The sequence below is a fragment of the Microcebus murinus genome, chromosome 2 (assembly GCF_040939455.1).
Source record: "Microcebus murinus isolate Inina chromosome 2, M.murinus_Inina_mat1.0, whole genome shotgun sequence".
Classification (NCBI taxonomy): Eukaryota; Metazoa; Chordata; class Mammalia; order Primates; family Cheirogaleidae; genus Microcebus; species Microcebus murinus.
In genome coordinates, this window is record NC_134105.1 from 40,116,398 (window position 1) to 40,136,513 (window position 20,116).

General features: G+C 41.2%; 1 protein-coding gene across 1 annotated transcript; it reads right to left on the reverse strand.

Moving 5' to 3' along the window:
• Positions 1-3,656: 3,656 nt before the first annotated feature.
• COA7 (cytochrome c oxidase assembly factor 7) lies at positions 3,657-18,180 on the reverse strand. The gene is made up of 3 exons (XM_012776258.3): positions 18,008-18,180; positions 13,406-13,546; positions 3,657-4,681 (listed from the first exon to the last, which is right to left on the reverse strand). The coding sequence occupies exons 1-3, from the start codon at positions 18,111-18,113 to the stop codon at positions 4,233-4,235; spliced, it is 696 nt and encodes a 231-aa protein (XP_012631712.1). The 5' UTR covers positions 18,114-18,180; the 3' UTR covers positions 3,657-4,232.
• Positions 18,181-20,116: the final 1,936 nt, after the last annotated feature.

Here is a 20,116-nt window from a genome sequence, read left to right on the forward strand (position 1 = left end):
CATTATTATTCTTTGCATTTTAATAATTTTCATGAACTATAACATTTGACACTGTTAATGCTCACTCCATTGTTTCCAGCCCCATCCAAATATGTGACTCAGGAAGGCAGGTACCAGAGGTCCCAGGCAGGAACTGGTCCATAAAAAAATAATCCAACACATCTCCCACCTAAAAAACAAGTAAATCTAGTTTTTCAAAACCACAAACCCATTATTTAATTGAAAAGGTGCGATTCTTAAAAAAATGATTAAGCAACACAAACATTATTATGCCAAAAGATGCCAGTAGGTGGTAAAGGATAGTGAGGGGTAATGTTCCAAACTGTATTTTATGAAAACATATTAATTTTATAACCTAAAACTTCAGACCTTGTATTTCTTGCTCTGTCACCTGGGCTAGAGTACAGTGGCATCATCATAGCTCACAGCAACCTCAAACTCCTGGGCTCCAGCAATCCTCCGCCTCAGTCTCCCAAGTAGCTGGGACAACAGATTTGTACCACCACATCCGGATAATTTTTCTACTTTTTGTAGAGACAGGGTCTCACTTGTGCTCAGGCTGGTCTTGAACTTCTGGCTGCAAGCGATCCTCCTGCCGTGGCCCCCCAGAGTGCTAGGATTACAGGTGTGAGCCACCACACCAGCCTGTATTTTTAAAAATAGTAAATGTTTAGTTTTAAAAAACATTGTGGTAGAATACACATAAAATGTACCATCTTAACCATTTTAAAATGTATAGTTCATTAGTGTGAGGTATATTCATTGTTATGCAACTATCTTCAGAACTTTTTCATCTTACAAATTTGAAACTCTATACTCATTTCTCCCTTACCTGAGCCCCTGGCAACCACCATCATTTCTGAGTTCATATAAAACATGTGTGTTTAGATACCTCATATACAGCATTTATCCTTTTGTGGCTGGCTTATTTCACTTAGCATATCATCAAGGTTCAACCATGCTGTAGTGTCAGAATTTCCTATCTTTTTAAAGCTGAATAATATTCCATAATAATATTTTATGCACATATCACATTTTGTTTATCCATTCATCTATCGATAGACATCTGGGTTGCTTTCCCCTTTTGGCTGTTGTGAATAATGCTGCTATGAATAATGATATACAAATACCTCTTGGTGACCCTACTTTCAATTCTTTTGAATATGTATCTAGAAATGGAATTGCTGGATCATATGGCAATTCTGTTTTTAGTTTTTTTGAGGAATTGCTATACTGCTTTCCATAGCAGCTGTGTCATTTTTATATTTCTACCAACAGTACACAAGGGTTCAAATTTCTCTATATCCTTGACACTTTTTTTTTTTTTTTTTTTTTGAGACAGAGTCTCGCTTTGTTGCCCAGGCTAGAGTGAGTGCCATGGCGTCAGCCTAGCTCACAGCAACCTCAAACTCCTGGACTCAAGCAATCCTTCTGCCTCAGCTTCCTGAGTAGCTGAGACTACAGGCATGCGCCACAATGCCCAGCTAATTTTTTCTATATATATTAGTTGGCCAATTAATTTCTTTCTATTTATAATAGAGATGAGGTCTCGCTCAGGCTGGTTTTGAACTCCTGACCTCAAGCAATCCACCCACCTTGGCCTCCCAGAGTGCTAGGATTACAGGTGTGAGCCACCGCGCCTGGCCGACACTTATTTTTTAATAGTAGTCATCTTAATGGGTATGAGGGAAATCATTGTGGCTTTGTATTATTTTTTAATAAATTTTATGTTTTAGAGCAATTTTAGGTTCTCAGCAAAATCGAGAGGGTACAGAGATTTCCCATATACTCTCCTCCCTCACACATGCATAGCTTCCCTCATAATTAACATCTTCCACCAAAGTGATTCATTTGTTACAATTGATGAACCTACACTGGCACATCATTATCACCCAAAGTCCACAGTTGCTTTAAAGTTTTGGCAATTATTAATAAAGCTGTTACAAACATCCATGTGCTTGTTTTTGTATGGACATGTTTTCAGTGCCTTTGGGTAAATGCCAAGGAGGGAGATTTGCTGAATCATATGGCAAGAGTATCGTTTTGTAAGAAATCACTAAACTGTCTTCCAAAGTGGCTGTATACATCTTGCATTTCACCAGCAATGAACAATTCCTGTTGCTCCACGACTTTGTCAACATTTCATGCTGTCAGTGTTCTGGATTTTGGCCACTCTAATAGTTGTATAGTGGTCTCATTGTTGTTCTATGCCTATCCCAGATGACGTTATATGGAGAATCTTTTAATTTACTTATTTGCCATAGATCTATCTTCTTTGATCAGTTAAGGTTTTTGGCCATTTTTTAATCAGGCTGTTTTTTTACTGATAAGCTTTAAGAGTTCATTATGGGTTTTTTTGTTTTGTTTTTTTTTTGAGACAGAGTCTCACTTTGTTGCCCAGGCTAGAGTGAATGCCATGGCATCAGCCTAGCTCACAGCAACCTCAATCTTTTGGGCTCAAGTGATCCTACTGCCTCAGCCTCCCAAGTAGCTGGGACTACAGGCATGTGCCACCATGCCCGGCTAATTTTTTTTTGTATATATATTTTTAGTTGGTCAATTAATTTCTTTCTATTTTTAGTAGAGATGGGGTCTTGGTCTGACCTCAAGCAATCTGCCTGTCTCTGCCTCCCAGAATGCTAGGATTACAGGCGTGAGCCACCACGCCTGGCCTTTATTATGGTTTTGATTTGCATTCTCCTAATGATTAATGACGTTGAACGTCTTTTTTTTTTTTTTTTTTTTTTTTTCTTTTTTAGTCAAAGATAGTTCTGTAAGAACGTCTTTTTATAGGCTTATTTGCCTACAAAGTTGTTTTTTTTTTGGAGAGAGTCTCACTCTTATTGCCCCAGCTAGAGTGTTGTGGCATCAGCCTAGCTCACGGCAACCTCAAACTCCTGGGCTCAAGCAATCCTGCTGCCTCAGCCTCCCGAGTAGCTGGGACTACAGGCATGTGCCACCATGCCTGGCTAACTTTTTCTATATATTTTTAGTTTGCCAATTAATTTCTATTTTTAGTAGAGACGGGGTCTCACTCTTGCTCAGGCTGGTCTCAAACTCCTGAGCTCAAAGGATCCGCCCGCCTTGGCCTCCCAGAGTGCTAGGATTATAGGCATGAGCCACTGTGCCCGGTCAGCCTACAGAGTTTAGGCACACCAAAAACTACTTTACATTTTAAAAATGAGCTTGATGTCTTTTAAAACCTCTGCTCTATACTTGGGAAAGTCCCTCTCTTCCATCAACGTGAGAAGCTGGCCTGCTGTGCTCAACAAACCATGCACATGGCAAGCCTTCCTTGTGAAAACAGTGGGTGGAGACAGATATAATTGTCCTGTTATCTCAGCGAAAATGACAAGCTCGCCCCCTGGTGACAAGCTAGGGAGATAATAGAAAAAGCAAATGGACTACAATTTGAGACAAACCATCCAGGGAAGTTGATGGCAATGTCATGTTAAAGTCCCAGGTGACTCCTGGGTTTACATATTGACTCTATCTGTTGACTTAAGACAGTGTACTTAAGTGATTTCTTTTATAGTAAACACACACACACACACACAAAAATCAATTTAAAATTCTTTTTAAAAAGAAAATGCAAATGTTCTTAAAGGCATAACCACTACCTACCCAGAATCTGGGGAGAATGCCAATAACACAAATTATAAATTAATCAAACCAGTTTATTCACAGAGACAGTTAAAAAGGTTCAGTTCCAGGGTACAAAATGCCACAAAGTCCTTGCTTACAAATTCCTAGCTGAAGTTGCCTTGGGAATATTCTGCTCCTTGGGAATAATCTGGCTCCCTCAGTGCCAGGTGACTACACTGGGGATGCTAATTTTCAACTGTGAATGTCTCTGCTAGAGAAAGGCAGGCTTATGCTTCCTCTTTAACAACCTTGAAGCATAATGACGTTTAACCTGTATGTTGCATATCCCTCCTGATTTCTACGAATTTATGGAAAGACCTGACTCTAAAGGCAAAAAGCAAGCCTACATCAGTAATTATGTAAGTCAGAGGGTGGCAGTCATGACTACTGACTCGAAATAAACATCACAGGCTACACCCCAGTGGGGAACTCTAGGGCAATGGATCTCTGCAACCAGTGCTACTAATTCAAGTCCCAAGTTTTCCTGCTCCAGCAGGCTGACCTTCAAGGATTGCATCAGGGCTCAAAAATAAGCAGGCAGGATGAGTCTCAGGTTGTTTGTTGCCTGGGAGGGAAGTTGTGCCATATTACCCAAATGTTAAGGGCTGGACACTCTTTTGCTGTTCTTTATGTAGCTGCTGAGCCCTATTTTTTAGCAGCTCAGCTTTGGCCTCGTCCTTGTTGACACCATCCCCCAGCTTGTACATACGGCTGGCATTGGCGCAGGCCCAGACATGGCCCAGGTCACAGGCTTTCAATGAGTATTTACATGCCAGGCCCATGTCTTTGGGAAAGCCAGGGGCACCCTGCAGGAATATGGCACTGAGATTGAAGCAGCTGGAGGCATAGCCACCATCACAGGCCTTTGTATAGTAGTCCCTGGCCTTCCCCACGTCGGGTGTGCCATCTTCATTGACCCGTCCATCATGTGCCAGAAGACCAACATTATGACATGATTCTAGAGACTTCTTTCCAGGCTTTTCGCATGCCATCAAAAAGCAGTTGTAGGCAGCTTTCAGGTCCTGGGTCAGTCCTCCTGAAAGGAAAGCAAAGAAAAAAGTAAACCCAAGACAGGGCAAAACTGAAATGCCTCTGGCCAAAGTTAGAGAACAATTACTGAATAAAGTCCATACACTATGAGCTAAGGTAGCATGAAAGGAAGGTAGCCTGGCATTCTGCACAGACTTTCCAGCTTTTTCAGCTATGGAATCTTTTGTTCAAATGATATCTTATGAGGAACCCAAAGGTAAAGGAGGTAAAAATTGAGAATGGTAATAATATCCACCTCATGGAGTTATAGGGAGAGCATGGCATCTTTTAAGTACTTAATTAAATATCTGTTAATTTAAACATATGGTGGGTCCTCCCTATCCATAGGTTCTACCTTTGCAGATTTGAAAATATTAGGAAAAAAATACAAAAAAACCCACAATATGACAATAAAAATAATACAAAATTTAAAATACAGTATAACAATTATTTACAGAGCATTTATTGTATTACATATTACAAGTAATCTACAGATGATTTAAAGTATACCAGGGGATGTCCATAGGTTGTACGCAAGCAGTATGCCATTTTGTATAAGGAAGTTGAGCATCCTCAGATTTTGGTAACTGCAAGGTAGAGTGGGGATCTTGAAACCAATTTCCTACAGATACCAGGGGATGACTATATACTGAATGTTTATTAATTGCCAACTGCTGTGCAAGATCCTGAGGAACAAATGACACTGTCCTGTCCTTGTGGATCTTATGGTCTCATGAGACAGTCTTTAAACCACCATAAAAAATAAATATATGATTATAAGTGTGACATGGGTATAGAGGAAAAGTATAGGGTGCTATGAGAATGTATCAGGCCCTTGACCTAGACCAGGGGGTGGGGGGAAGGAAAGATTCCTCAAAGAAGTGACATTTGAGCTATGATATAATGAAAAAAAAGGAAAACAAAATATGAGTGGGAGATTTTCCAGGCAGAGAGAATGGCATACAAACAGAAAAGGAGCCACTGTGGCTAGAACCCAGAAATCACTGCAGGAGGGAGGCTGGAGAAGCAGGAAGGGGCCAGATCATCATTCTCATTAATCGAACACCATTCCAGTCATCTTTGTAGCATGTGTTCAGATTAAACGTTGACTAGCCGAATGGATACTAGATAGAAATATTTTGAAAAATTAGATCACAGATGCTATTTATAAATTTTTAAAAATAGTATTTTAGAGATGTGATCTTCCTTTGTTGTCCAGATTGGAGTGCAGTAGCAAAATCATAGCTCACTGCAGCCTCAAACTACTGGGTTCAAGCAATGTTTCCACCTCAACTTCTCAAGTAGCTCGGATTACAAACCCAAGCCACTGCACCTGAAAATTTAACTTTTATTTTACTTCAAATTTATCAGAAGAAAAGGAAACTGAAGTGACACTAAGGAAATTGTTGACTTTCAAATTAACATTTCTTCCACACAGAAAATTTCCTATACAAGCCACGAGAATTATGACGAGTTTAGAAAAAAGATGAAAAGATCAGAATCATTTTTTTAAAACTAAATTTTAGACAGAATACTATTTTACAACTATAGACAGGATATTGGCACCTCATGCTTCCAGCTCTCCTCCCCAACCTTCTGCTTTGTCAATTATGTTATTTCAACTAAGGCAGACAGCACAGCACAGCACAGCACAGGAGATAGCTTAATAAAACCTGGGCTCCAGTCCTGGCTCCATTACTTATGAACCGCGTGGCCTTAGGGAAGTTACTTAACCTCTATGGGCCTCAGTTTTCCTCATCTGTAAAATAAGGACAATAGTATCTACTTCATATGTTGGAAGCTTAAACATATTCTTACAAAGAGCCTGGCATGTAATAAGTACTGTAAATATACTTATGTTTCTATGCCATAAAAGTTAATAGTACTTGCATTCTTTTCAGTAACCCTTATTAGCCCAATATTCATTCTAAATGGATTCTGCTCAACACCAGAATTTTCTTTTTTCTTTTTTTTAAATTAAATTAAATTATTTATTTATTTTGAGATAGAGTCTCACTCTGTTGCCTGGGCTAGAGTGCTGTGGTGTCAGCCTAGCTCACAGCTAGGCTCAAACTCCTGGGCTCAAGCAATCCTACTGCCTCAGCCTCCCGAGTAGCTGGGACTACAGGCATGCACCACCATGCTCAGCTAATTTTTTCTATCTTTGGTAGAGGCGGGGTCTCACTCTTGCTCAGGCTGGTCTCAAACTCCTGAGCTCAAATGATCCACCACCTGCCTCGGCCTCCCAGAGTGCTAGGATTACAGGTGTGAGCCAATGCGCCCAGCCAACACCAGATTTTTCATAAGAGCTATTCCTCAATTATTTCTTTTGATTCACTTGTTTATTGGTTATCATATGGATTTTTCTGGAAAAGCTCACAGATTCTATATCCCCTGAGTTCTTTCAGTTTTGGAGAATGTATTCCTGCCACCTTTATATTTAAACAATATATACTTGGGTCTTTGTTTATAAATCCAGCCTAACAATCTCTGCCTTTTATGGGAGCGTTTACTTACATCCAAAGCAATTATTGATATTGTTGGGCTTAAGTCTATAATCTTGTTTCCCATTTGTCCCAAATGTTTTTGTTCCTTTTTTCTCCTTTCCTGACTTCTTCTTCTTCTATTTTTTTCTTTTGAGACAGGGTATCACTCTATTGCCCAGACTGGAGTACAGTGGCATCGTCATAGATCACTACAACCTCAAACTCCTGGGCTCAAGTGATCCTCTTGCCTCAGCCTCCCAAGTAGCTGGGACTACAGGTGCATGCCATCACACCCAGCTAGGTTTTTTTTACATTTTATAGTGACAAGGTCCCGCTATGTTGCTCAGATTGGGTGAGTCAAACTCCTGGGCTCAAACAATCCTCCAGTCTCAGCCTCCCAAAGTGCTAAAATTATAGGTGTGAGCCACTGTGCCTGGCCCTGCCCTCTTTGGATTTGTATATTTCTAATATTCCATTTCATTTCCACCATTGGCATTTTCCTTATACCTCTTCTTTTTTTAGTGGTTTATCTAGTGATCATAATATGTATCTTTAATTCATCACAATCTACCATGAATATCATACTACTTCACATATAACTTAAGAGCCTTAAACAGCATATTTTCATTTACCACATTCCTATCTTTGTGCTTTTGCTGCCGTGTATTTTGTTTTACTTCTATTTATAAGTTTCACAATATACTACTGTTATTTTTGCTTTAAACAGTATTTTAAAGACATTAAGAAATGAGGGGGAAAATCTTATCTTCATATACATATTCCAGTGTTCTTTATCCTTTTGTATGGACCTTAGTTTCCATCTGTTACCATTTTCCTTCAATCTAAACTTTCTTTAGCATTTCTTTTAAGTCTGCTAGTGACTCATTCTTTCAGCTTTTATCTGAAATGAATTTCACCTTTTTTAAAAATTCATTTTAATTCAAGTTAAATTAATCCATAATTAATTCATTTTAATTCAAATTCGACAATTTTTTTTCTTTTAGTATTTAAAAGATGTCATTCTTTTTCTTCTGGCACCCATTGTTTTTGATAAGAAGTCAATGGTAACTCTTACCATTGTTCCTTTGAGTGTGCCTTTTCTCTCTACCTGCTTTTGAGATATTCTCATCTTTGGTTTTAAACAAATTGACAATAATGTGTTTGTGATTTTCCTTGGTCATCCTACTTGAGTTCACTGAGCTTCATGGATCTGTGGGCCTATATTTTTCACCGATTTGGAAATTATTCACCTGTTATTTCTTCAAATGTTTTTCTGCTTCAATCTCTCTTGCTTTTCTCCTATAGTCCTACTCAGGAAGCTGAGATGGGAGGATCACTTGATCTCAGGAGTTCAAGGTTACGGTGAGCTATGATTATGCCACTGCGCTCCAGCATGGGTGATAGAGCGAGACCCTGTCTCTGAAAAAAAACAAAAAAAACAAACTTGTTGTTCAAAGCTGATTTCAGAGATAGGAACATTTGACCAAAACATTTCTTGAGTAACTCTGTGTAATCTAAAGTAACCTCTGCAGCAACCAATACAAAACAACCCTGTTCACATTAACAGAATGTCCTATAATTTAACAAAGTAGTCATATCCATGATCTAAGGTGATGCTCAAAAAAATCCTATGGAAAAGGCACGAGCAGACCATGTTAGTGTCTAGGACTAAAAGTGGGTTCTTTTGTTTTGTTCTGAGACAGAGTCTTGCTCTGTTGCCTGGGTTAGAGTGCCATGGCATCAGTCTAGCAACCTCAACCAGCAACCTCAAACTCCTGGGCTCAAGTGATCCTCCTGCCTCAACTGGGACCATAGGCATGCGCCATCATGCCCAGCTAATTTTTTCTATTTTTAGTTGCCCAGCTAATTTCTTTCTATTTTTAGTAGAGACGGGATCTCACTCTTACTGAGGCTGGTTTCAAACTGCTGACTTAAAGTGATCCTCCTGCCTCAGCCTCCCAAAGTGCTAGGCTTACATATTGTAAGGCACTGCGCCCGGCCTAAAAGTGGGATCTTTAGTCTCCAGCCCCAAGCTATCCTTTGTAAAAGGAAAGTTATTAGTATGTGTCAAGAAAGGACACTGGGTATGTTTTAGGAAATCCTTTGCTCAGAATTAGGAAAGGGGAGTCAACAGTATTGTTTTTTAGTCATGGCAGGGCCCAAGGTCTGCTAAGCAATCCAAAAGGCTTGAGTAGCAAAGATCAGCTAACAGGATCTTCTGTGATCATTCTGACTTAAACACCTGGAAAATATTATTTAAGAATGTCAGTTTAACAGAGAATTAAGAGAATTGTTCTCTGAACAACTCTGTATTCTTTCACACTGCTTACCTTCTCTCTGCCTGAGATCTTAATCTATTCCACCTCAACCAAACAAAACCTGCTCCATCCTTCCAGGAGCAGTTTCAACGCCTCCTCTTCCACGACAGCACCTCCTAATAATGACGTGTTCCCAGCATTGAACTCCTATAGTACTTTTTATATGCCTCTCTCTAAAGATAGGCATCTTTATTGCTTAATAAACAATCAATAAAGACAATCAATAAAACAACAAGCAATAAAGCTTGTTTATCAAGCCCTCCCAGGTGTAACAGGTACTGGTATAAATTTTTCTTCTCCTCTACTGGTCCATATCTCATTCACTGCTTCACTGTATACAGCAGATACTTAAGAAGCACTTAAGCAAAAAATAAGTCTCAGTGCACAGTCATTAATCATAAGTTTTTCCAATAGGCAAAGGAGAAAACCATTACACAGCCTTTTTTGTTCTCCCTGATTTAATAACAAACTTAAAGTCTTTATAGAAAATATAGTAAAATATGGCATGAAAATAAAAGGAACTCAAAACTTTACCAAGCCACCAATCTGGAGAAAATCACTAGGAACATTTTTGTTTTTGAACACTGTATTACATAGCTGAGTTCAGACCATATGTAATTTTGTATTCAGCTTTCTTCACTGAACATTACACCATAAGCTATTCCAGTATCAACAAACATTCTTTAGAAACATTGTTTTTTAATGGGCAGAACAACATTTCATCTAATGGAAGTAACATTTATTTAAGCTGTTACTATTAGCATACAGGTAGGCTGGTTTGTTTGTCCTGAGATAGGGTCTTGCTCTGTTGCCTAGAGTGCAGTGGCATGATCACAGCTCACTGCAGCATCAAACTCCTGGGCTCAAGTGATCCTCCCACCTCAGCCTCCTGAGGAGGTAGGATTATAGGCTTACACCACCACATCTAGCTAATTTTTAAATGTTTTTGTAGAGATAGGGTCCCACTACATTGCCCAGGCTGGTCTTGAACTCCTGGCCTCAAGTGATCATCCTGCCCAAAGCAGTGGGATTACAGGCTTAAGCGACCATGGTCAGCCTGCACACAACCTTTATGTGCATTTCTAGTTATTTTCTTAGGAAAGAATACTAGAAAGAGAATTACTAGGTCAAAGAAATGTCCCTCTGCTCCAGAGAGGTAAACTGAAATTCCTGTTAATGCTAAATTTTCTTCAAAATAGAGACTACAGTGGGGGGTGGTGGTGAATAGAAGTTGGTTAATGGGTACAAACAAAGAAGATAATTATATGAGGTGATGGACATCTCAATTACTCTGATTTGACCATTACATATTGTATACATGTATTGAAATATGTACCCCCAAAATATGTACAATTATGACATACCAATAAAAAATTATTTAAAAAATAGATACTACCTTGGAGCAACTAAATACATAAAGCAAATATTAACACTGAAGGAGAAACAGACAGCAATACAACTAATAGTAGGGAACTTCAATATTCCCACTTTCAACAATGGATAGATCATCCTGACAGAAAATCAACATGGAAACAGTGGATTTGAACAAAACTATGCACCAAATGGACCTAACAGACATATACAGAACATTCCATTCAATAGTAGCAGAATAAACATTCCTTCCTGGCTGGGCGCAGTGGCTCATGCCTGTAATCCTAGTACTCTGGGAGGCCGAGGCGGGAGGATTGCTCAAGGTCAGGAGTTTGAAACCAGCCTGAGCAAGAGCGAGACCCCGTCTCCACTAAAAATAGAAAGAAATTAATTGGCCAACTAAAAATATATAGGAAAAATTAGCCAGGCATAGTGGTACATGCCTATAGTCCCAGCTACTCTGGAGGTTACGGCAGAAGGATTACTTGAGCCCAGGAGTTTGAGGCTGCTGTGAGCTAGGCTGAGACCATGGCACGGTAGCCTGGGCAATACAGTGAGACTCTGTCTCAAAAAAAAAAAAAAAAATCTATAGTACTCAAAGCAATCTACATATTCAATGCAATCCCTATCAAAATTCTAATGGCATTTTTCACAGAAATAGAAAAAAAATCTTAACATTCATATGAACAACAAAAAGCCCCAAATAGCCAAAGCAATGGTGGACCTTATGCTAAGTGAAACAAGCCAGGTGCAGAAAGGCAAATGATACATGATCTCACTTATATGTGGAATCTAAAAAAGTTGAACTTATAGAAGCAGAGACTAGAATGGTGGTTGCCAGGGTTTGGCCGGGTAGAGGAAAAGGAGAGATATTGGTCAAAGGGTAAAACATTTCAGTTAGGGCAATGCATAAATTCTGGAGAGCTAATGAACAGCATAGTGAGTATAGTTAATAATCCCCTATTGTGTACTTGAAATTTGGCAAGAGAGTAGATCTTAAATGTTCTCATCACATACACAACACAGAATAATTCTGTGAGGTGACGGATATAATTTGCTTGATTGCAGCAATCATTTTACAATGTATAATATATCAAAACATAACAGCCAGGTGCAGTAGAGCATGCCTGAGTCCAGCTACTCAGGAAGCTGATGCAGGAGAATCACTTGAGGTTAGGAGTTCAAGGCTGAAGTGTGCTATGATCACCCCCGTGATTAGCCACTGCACTCCAACTTGGGCAACATAGTAAGACCTCATCTTTAAGTACAAAATTTAAAAATAATTAAAATAAATTTAAAAAATTAAAAAACTCATATCATACTGTACACTATAAATATATAGAATATTTTGTCTCAATTATACCTCAATAAAGCTGGGGGATAATTAAAAATTAACAAATAGAGACAATCATAGATGCCATGTTCCATATGAAAGCAGAAATAGTCCACACAGCTCTAGAGAATTAAAAAGATATCCCCTTCATCAAACTCTCATTAAGTATCTTTTCTAACCAGGCTTGGCTGGGCACTGGGAATAAGGAAGGGATAAACAATAATAACCCCAAGAAGCTCTTGATATAGTGGGTGAAAAAAACAGCTGCCTGTCAAAGTCATAGTCCCTATTTGTGGTGGTTTTAAGACATGTCCATAAATTCTCTGGTATTTCTTCCTCTTTGAGGGGTGGAAAGTAAGTCCTTTCCCCTTAGTGTGGGCTAGACTTAGTGACTCACTGCTAATAAATAGAATGTGATTGAAATAAAAAGTGTGTGACTTCCAAAGGTAGGTCATAAAAGACTACTGTGGATTCTACCTTGTTCTATCTCTTAGACTACTCACTCTGGGGAAAGCCAGATGCCATGTCATGAAGACACTCAAGCAGTTCATAAAGAACCATGTCACAAGGATCTGAGCTCCCCTGATAAACAGGCCTTTGCTATTAGCCATGTGAGTGAATTGTCTTAGAACTGGAAACTAACTCCAGTCAAGCTTTCCAATGACTGCAGCCCTAGATCCCTGGCCAATGTCTCAACTGCAACCTCATGAGATACCCTGAAGCACCCAGTTAAACCACTCTCAAATCCCTGACCCACATAAACTATTGGGATTAATTTGTTATTTAGCAATAGATAACTTAAACACTATGCCAGTGATAACTGCAATTAGAGCATGAAAAGAAAAGATAGAAGGAAGAAAATTAAAAATTACTGTGTATGTGCTGATGATTTTACCTACATTATCCTTCACCAACCCTACAAAGCAAGTATTATTTTCCTTCAATCTATGGATAATGTCACTGAGGCACAGAGTTAAAGTGAGTGGCTCTCAAGGTCTCACTACTTGCAAATAGCATTACCTAAGGTTTGCCTAACTTGAAAGGCTGCACTCCTTCCCCCATCAGTCTGCTGAATTCTTCTCTTCAATTTCCAATCTCCCTAGAATGTGCTTTTCTAAGGCCTGTGAGGACCCTTCTGGGAAGAGAGTTCATCATCAAAGCTCAGCTGTGATGGCAGCACTGGCATCAACGATAAGGACCAAAGAATGCAGTCCCCTTCTTACCTTTTCCAGTCACATAATAGGCCCCTAGTTTGTAGCAGCTATCACTGTGCTTGTGCTCTTCACAGTTGAACTTCAACACCTTGGCGGCCTCATCAAAATTCTTCTGGATCCCTTCCAAATAGTCCACTAGCCGATAGCAACCTGTGAGGAGAGGGTAAAAGCTGTTCTTCATGTTTGGGGCTGCTGCTTGCCAGCAGGGAGGGCCCAGGTGTGGCAAGTCAGACAGTGTCTTTTATTTAAGACACCCCTTGTCCTCCCAAGGTGTGGCAAGTTGACTTTACTACAAAGAATGTAGGTGGTGTTCAGCCATTCCTACAAATGACATTGTCTTCCCTTAGCCAGGAACTGAACAATGTAGGGAAACCTTAGCCCCTGCAATGGCTCCACCACGCACCCCAGCCCTTCTTCTCCGTCAGCCAGGCCGAAACATCCACTGACTTCCATGATTGAACCTGTGCTAGCCTCAGACCCTTTCGTGAAGTTTAGCAGTAAAAACCCTGAAAACCAAAAGGGCTCATGGACTAATTTTTGTAGCAATAAGAAAGGGGTGCTATGATGACTGTACTTACTCCTTGGCTAGGCTGGGAATCTGAAGCCCAAAGAGAGAGTAGAAATGGCAGTTTCTAAAGGAGCCCTTCCTTGGCAGTCTCCTAGTCCCAGAAAGCCTCTCTCCCCTCTACCCCTTCTTCCTTATTCCAAACAATATCATCTCTCATTCATTCTCACTCAACAAATATTTAAGCAGCTATATGCATCTATGTACTAGACAAGGTTCTAGATGTTGAGAATATAGTCATTTGCCCTCCTAAAATTTACATTCTAGAGGTAGAAACATAACATATAAGTAAATAAATGAATAAGGTATATTCAAACAGTAATAAATATTATGACTGAAATAAAACAGAATAAGCTAGTTGGCTGTGCATGTTGGGGGAATGGTTAACAAAGACTGGGTGATTAGGCTGGGCGCGGTGGCTCACGCCTGTAATCCCAGCACTCTGGGAGGCCGAGGCGGGTGGGTTGCTCGAGGAGTTCGAAGCCAAGAGCGAGACCCCGTCTCTACTATAAATAGAAAGAAATTAATTGGACAACTAATATATAGAAAAAATTAGCTGGGCATGGTGGCGCATGCCTGTAGTCCCAGCTACTCGGGAGGCTGAGGCAGGAGGATTGCTTGAGCCCAGGAGTTTGAGGTTGCTGTGAGCTATGCTGATGCCACGGCACTCACTCTAGCCTGGGCAACAAAGTGAGACTCTGTCTCAAAAAAAAAACAAAAAACTGGGTGATTAGAGAAGGCCTCACCAAGGACTGTGATGTCTGAACTGAGACCTAAATAGCGAGAAAGCACTAGCTATCTAAAGACAACGAAATGGGAAGGGAGCACAAAGACGTAGCACAAGGATCAGTAAATACACAGACCTGAAAGAAGGAATAAGCTTGGCATGAATAAGGTATAACATGGCTGAATAGGGGAGCAGGACAGGAAATGAAAGATAGGGACCTATCACAGGGCCTTGAAGAACATAGGAAGGAGTTAGGATTTTATTCTAAGTGCAAAAGCAAACCACTGGAGGGCTTTTAAATTAATTAGTTATTTTTATTTTTTTTTTAGGGATGGGAGCTTCCTCTGTTGTCCAGGCTTAAGTACACTGGCACGATCATAGCTCAATGCGGCCTTGAACTCCTGGGCTCAAGTGATCCTTCTGCCTCAGCCTCCTGAGTGGCTAAGACTACAGGATACTTGCCACCATGCCTAGCTCCACTGGAAGGTTTTTAGGAAGGAAGTGATATGATTCCATTTGCATTTTTAAAAGGTTACTCTGGTATATATGTTTGTATATGCCTGAATGAGTATGGAGGAAGTTAAGTGTGTGAGGGGATACAACTGGGCATTAATAACAAGCATGTTACATAATACATATTTAATATAACAAAATAAAAATTAAAATATCAGTTTATCTGAGAGTAGAAAATGAAGTGAGTGAGGGTGCAAGCAGAGAGACAGGTTAGAAGGCTATTTCTATCCAAGTGAGAGTGTGACTTTCAATGAAACTACTATTCCGGTTGCTATAGTAACTATAGCCTCCTCTGGGGTCTCCTAAAGTGCTGCAACCAGTCCTTCTAATATGTCCACCCTTCCCCTGTTGCTCTATATATCCTCCACAATACATTAGTGCATGAACTTGCTGCTCAAACAACATGTATGGCTCTCCGCTGCCTACAGAACAAAGTCCAAATCCCTTAGCAGGGCATTCAGGGCCTGACATACTATGGTCCAGACTCCCACTTCGAACTTAATTCTGACTACATCTAGACTCCCTCTTCAGTAATTCTGACTACATCCTAACTTCAACCTTCCAGAAGATAGCACTTTCTTTTCCCACCATCTACTCCATTTAATCAATACTTGCTTATCCCTCAGGACCTCCTGGTGGGCCGGGTGCAGTGGCTCACACCTGTAATCCTAGCACTCTGGGAGGCCGAGGCGGGCAGACTGCTCAAGTTCAGGAGTTCGAAACCAGCCTGAGCAAGAGTGAGACCCCGTCTCTACTATAAATAGAAAGAAATTAATTAGCCAACTAATATATATAGAAAAAAAAAAATTAGCCGGGCATGGTGGCGCAGGAGGATGGCTTGAGCCCAGGAATTTGAGGTTGCTGTGAGCTAGGCTGACACCACAGCACTCATTCTAGCCTGGGCAACAAAGCGAGACTCTGTCTCAAAAAAAAAAAAAAAAAAGACCTCTCAGTGAAGTCTTCCCCAACCACCCTACTCCTCACTGATTCCAATTCCTAGGAATTATCTCTATACTTAGGACATGGACTAGCCCTCAAAGAACCACCCAGGTTCTTTTAAAGCCATCACACTGCAGAGCAACTCTGTGTTATGGTTATGTTATATATGTGGTTATGTTATAGTTAGCTTCAAGAAATAGGTATGGGCCAGGTGCAGTGGCTCAAGCCTATAACCTAGCACTTTGGGAAGCTGAGAAGGAAGAATCAATTGAGGCCAGGAGTTTGAGACCAGCCTGAGCAACATAGCAAGACCTCATCTCTACAAAATATAAAACTATTAGCTGGGTGTGGTAGTGCATACCTGTAGTCCCAGCTACTCCAGTGACTGAGGCAAGAGGATCACTTGAGCTCAGAAGTTTGAGGTTATGGTGAGTTACAATGACATCACTGCACTCTAGCCTAGGTAACAGGGTAAGACCCTGTCTCTTAAAAAAAAAAAAAAAGAGGAAAAAAGAAAGAAGGCCAGTGGCAGTGGCCCACACCTGTAATCCTAGTACTTTGCTAGGCTAGGGGAGAAGATCGCTTGAGGTTAGGAGTTTCAGACCAGCCTGAGCATGGGCAAGCATCTCTACAAAAAACAGACAAAATTAGCCAGGTGTGGTGGCATGCACCTATAATCCCAGCTACTAGGAGGCTGAGGCAGAAGGACTGCTTGAGCCCAGGAGTTTGAGGTTACAACGAGCTACGATGGTGCCACTGCACTCTAGCCCCAGAAACAGAGCAAGACCCAGTCTAGAAAAAAAAAAAAAAAAGAAAGGAAGAAAAGAAAGAGTGAAATAAGAAAAAAATGGAGAAAAAAATAAAAGCATACATGGGAAAGAGGAACTTCAAGTGCAAGGCTGCTCTGGGGTGGGGGAAGAGAGACAAAGTGTTGGGGTCTGGGAGTTGGGGGTCAATTCAAATGTATCTGTAACATTTTTTTCTTAAATAATCAAAGCAAGGTACAGCAAAATATTTGCATTCGATGGATGGTAGTTATATTGTATTTTTGTATGTTTTGGGGTATTTAAAATAATTCATAATAAAATGAAATAAAGTCATAAGCATAAAAAATAAAAATTAAATTAAAAAAAAGAAAGAGTGAGCCAGCTATGTCACATTCTGAAACTAGACCACAAGCTATTAGAAGTCAGGGCCAGTGCCATTTTTTTCCTTTAAAAAAAGAAAGTAGGAAAAAGAAAAGCACTCAAAGGTATTGGCTGCTCTGGGTAGCCCCCCCTGTGGACAGCACCATTCACTCACACACTCTAGTCAACCCAAAGTTCGTGCAACACACAGAGCACATTTGTGCCTCAGGGCCTTTTCACCAGCTGTTACCTCTGCCTGTCACAGATCTGCAAGGTTCATTCCCTTACCTTTTTCAAGGCTTTGTTCAAATGCCCTCCTGAAGTCCTGATATCTTTTACCCAGTTCTTTTTTCCCATTGCACTTATTACTCTCTAACACTATGTCAATTATTTCCTTATGCTTATTGTCCAATCCCCCGCACTAGCATGTAAGCTCCAAGAGGACAGGAAATTTTATCTGTTTACTGATGTATCCCCGTCCCTATATTCCAAATGCCCAAGCACGTCTCTTCCCTCCCGCCCCCGCCTCCAGGCTCAGTCCCCGCGGGGCGCTCCGGGGCAGCGAGCCCCTCCCAGCCCACACCAGGTCGAGCGTGCCCCGCAGACCCGCTCCCAACGCGTCCTCAGCCCGCCACGTGCCCCTTCCAGATCCCCTCGGAAGTCACTTTCGCTACCTCTCCGGCCTCTGCCCATCCCCCTCGAGTTCCCACGTGTGCCCAGGCTGCACTGGCGGCGCTCACCATCCGGGTCCTTCTCGCGGTAGCACTGGTAATTGCACTCCACCTCCAAGTTCTCCAGAAAAGACTTCACCTGCTCCTCATCCTGGAAATCCACCAAGCCGGCCATGGCTCTGGCTCGCAGGGGCTACCCCAGCGCTCCGCCCCCGCGGTCACGTGAGCATCGGAGGGCGTGGCGGGGGCGTGGCGCGGAGAGGCGGGACACGGCCGTCCGCGTTCTTCCCGGGATTCCAGAAGGTGGAGCGCCTCGAGCCAGGCCTTCCCAGCAGTCCTTGCGCTATTGAAGGCTTTGGCAAGCCAAGCTTCCTCTGTTCACCGCATTCCTACTACTGGTAGCGGTCTTTCTGTAGTATCTTACCTCTGTGTGCTTTGTAGCCTTAATGATTTTCTGCCTGCAGTCATTTATCCATTCATAATCCCCTAAGCGCCTACTGTGTGCCACACCCGGTGCTGGGTTCTAGGGATATGACCGCTAGGAAGTATGGCCCCTGCTTTCAAAGACCTGCAGTTTAGTAGGAAGACATTCGTTTATTCATTCAGCAGGCATTTTGAGTACCTTCTGTGAGCCATATGTAGCTGGACAAACCGATAATCATAAAGTTGGTACAAAGTGCAATGGGAAGTCTGTTTCATCTCTATATTCTTCACAGACCCAACTTGGATACCAACGTGAATTACCTAAGCAATGAATGGCTGTGGGAGATGATGACTGGAACACAGTAGCAGTAAAGGTTATAGTAACACCACTGTTATGATAGCTAATACTTAAACAGTGCTGAACTTTTAGCTTTTTTAGAGTTCTTTTTAGTGTTCCAGGCTCTATTTCTAAGACCTTTTTATAAATTAACTTATTTAATTCTCACTGTGACATTCACTGTGACACTGTGAGGTAGGTATTATTATCCCCATTCTGCAGATGAAGAAACTAAGATACAGAGAGGTTAATTAACTTGTCCAAGGTCATATAGTGAGGGAGTTGGTATGCAACTATGCAATACAAAGTTTGTTGGCCAGGCGTGGTGGCTCACGCTTGTAATCCTAGCACTCTGGGAGGCCGAGGCGGGCGGATTGCTCAAGGTCAGGAGTTCAAAACCAGCCTGAGCGAGACCCTGTCTCTACTATAAAAATAGAAAGAAATTAATCGGCCAACTAATATATATATATATAATTAGCTGGGCATGGTGGCGCGTGCCTGTAGTCCCAGCTACTCGGGAGGCTGAGGCAGAAGGATCGCTTGAGCCCAGGAGTTTGAGGTTGCTGTGAGCTAGGCTGATGCCACGGCACTCACTATAGCCTGGGCAACAAAGCGAGACTCTGTCTCAAAAACAAAACAAAACAAAACAAAAAAAAAAAAGTTTGTTGAATAAAAGAATGAATAAGGTGGAAGAAGACCATACACCAATGGGAAAGAGAAGATGAGAGGAACTTCACCTATTTTTTGCTTTGTTCTGCTCTTGATAAGAATCATCAGTGCCTTAAAGTGCTTCAGATTCCAGGGAAAAAAACCTAAAAAACAAACAAAAACAAAATTATTGGCATAAAGCCTAGACGGAAAGTTCTCCAAACACAGTTCCTATTCACCTTTGAAGCCCATCCAGCCCCAGTCTAGAACCCTCAGTGGATCGCAATCCATCACCTATAGCAGTGCTTTCCAAAAAGCTCCACTACTAACCTATCCCTAGGGGCAGTACAGAATGGACTACTTCCAACCACTTCTTTATTGGAGAGCAGCGTGTTGCAGCTGGGACATGTCTGAAATCCCAGTTTTATTTATAAAATTTTTCATATTATTTTACATTCAATGCCATAATACATCTTTTTTTTTTTTTTCGAGACAGTGTCTCACTCTGTTGCTTAGGCTAGAGTGCCATGGCGTCAGCCTAGCTCACAGCAACTTCAAACTCCTGGGCTCAAGCGACCCTCCTGCCTCAGCCTCCTGAGTAGCTGGGACTACAAGCATGTGCCACCATGCCTGGTTAATTTTATATATATATACATATGTATATTATTTTTTTTAGTTGTCCAGCTAAGTTCTTTCTATTTTTTTTTTTAGTAGAGATGGGGTCTCACTCTTGCTCAGGCTGGTCTCAACCTCCTGACCTTGAGCGATCC

What these genes read in the sequence shown, in the direction of transcription:
- COA7 (XM_012776258.3), bottom strand. Translation starts at nt 18,113, where the DNA reads ATGGCCGGCTTGGTGGATTTCCAGGATGAGGAGCAGGTGAAGTCTTTT. An exon ending in CCGCGAGAAGGACCCGGATG is followed by an intron (nt 13,547 to 18,007) that starts GTGAGCGCCGCC and finishes CTCTCCTCACAG; the next exon opens with GTTGCTATCGGCTAGTGGAC. An exon ending in CTATTATGTGACTGGAAAAG is followed by an intron (nt 4,682 to 13,405) that starts GTAAGAAGGGGA and finishes CTTTCCTTTCAG; the next exon opens with GAGGACTGACCCAGGACCTG.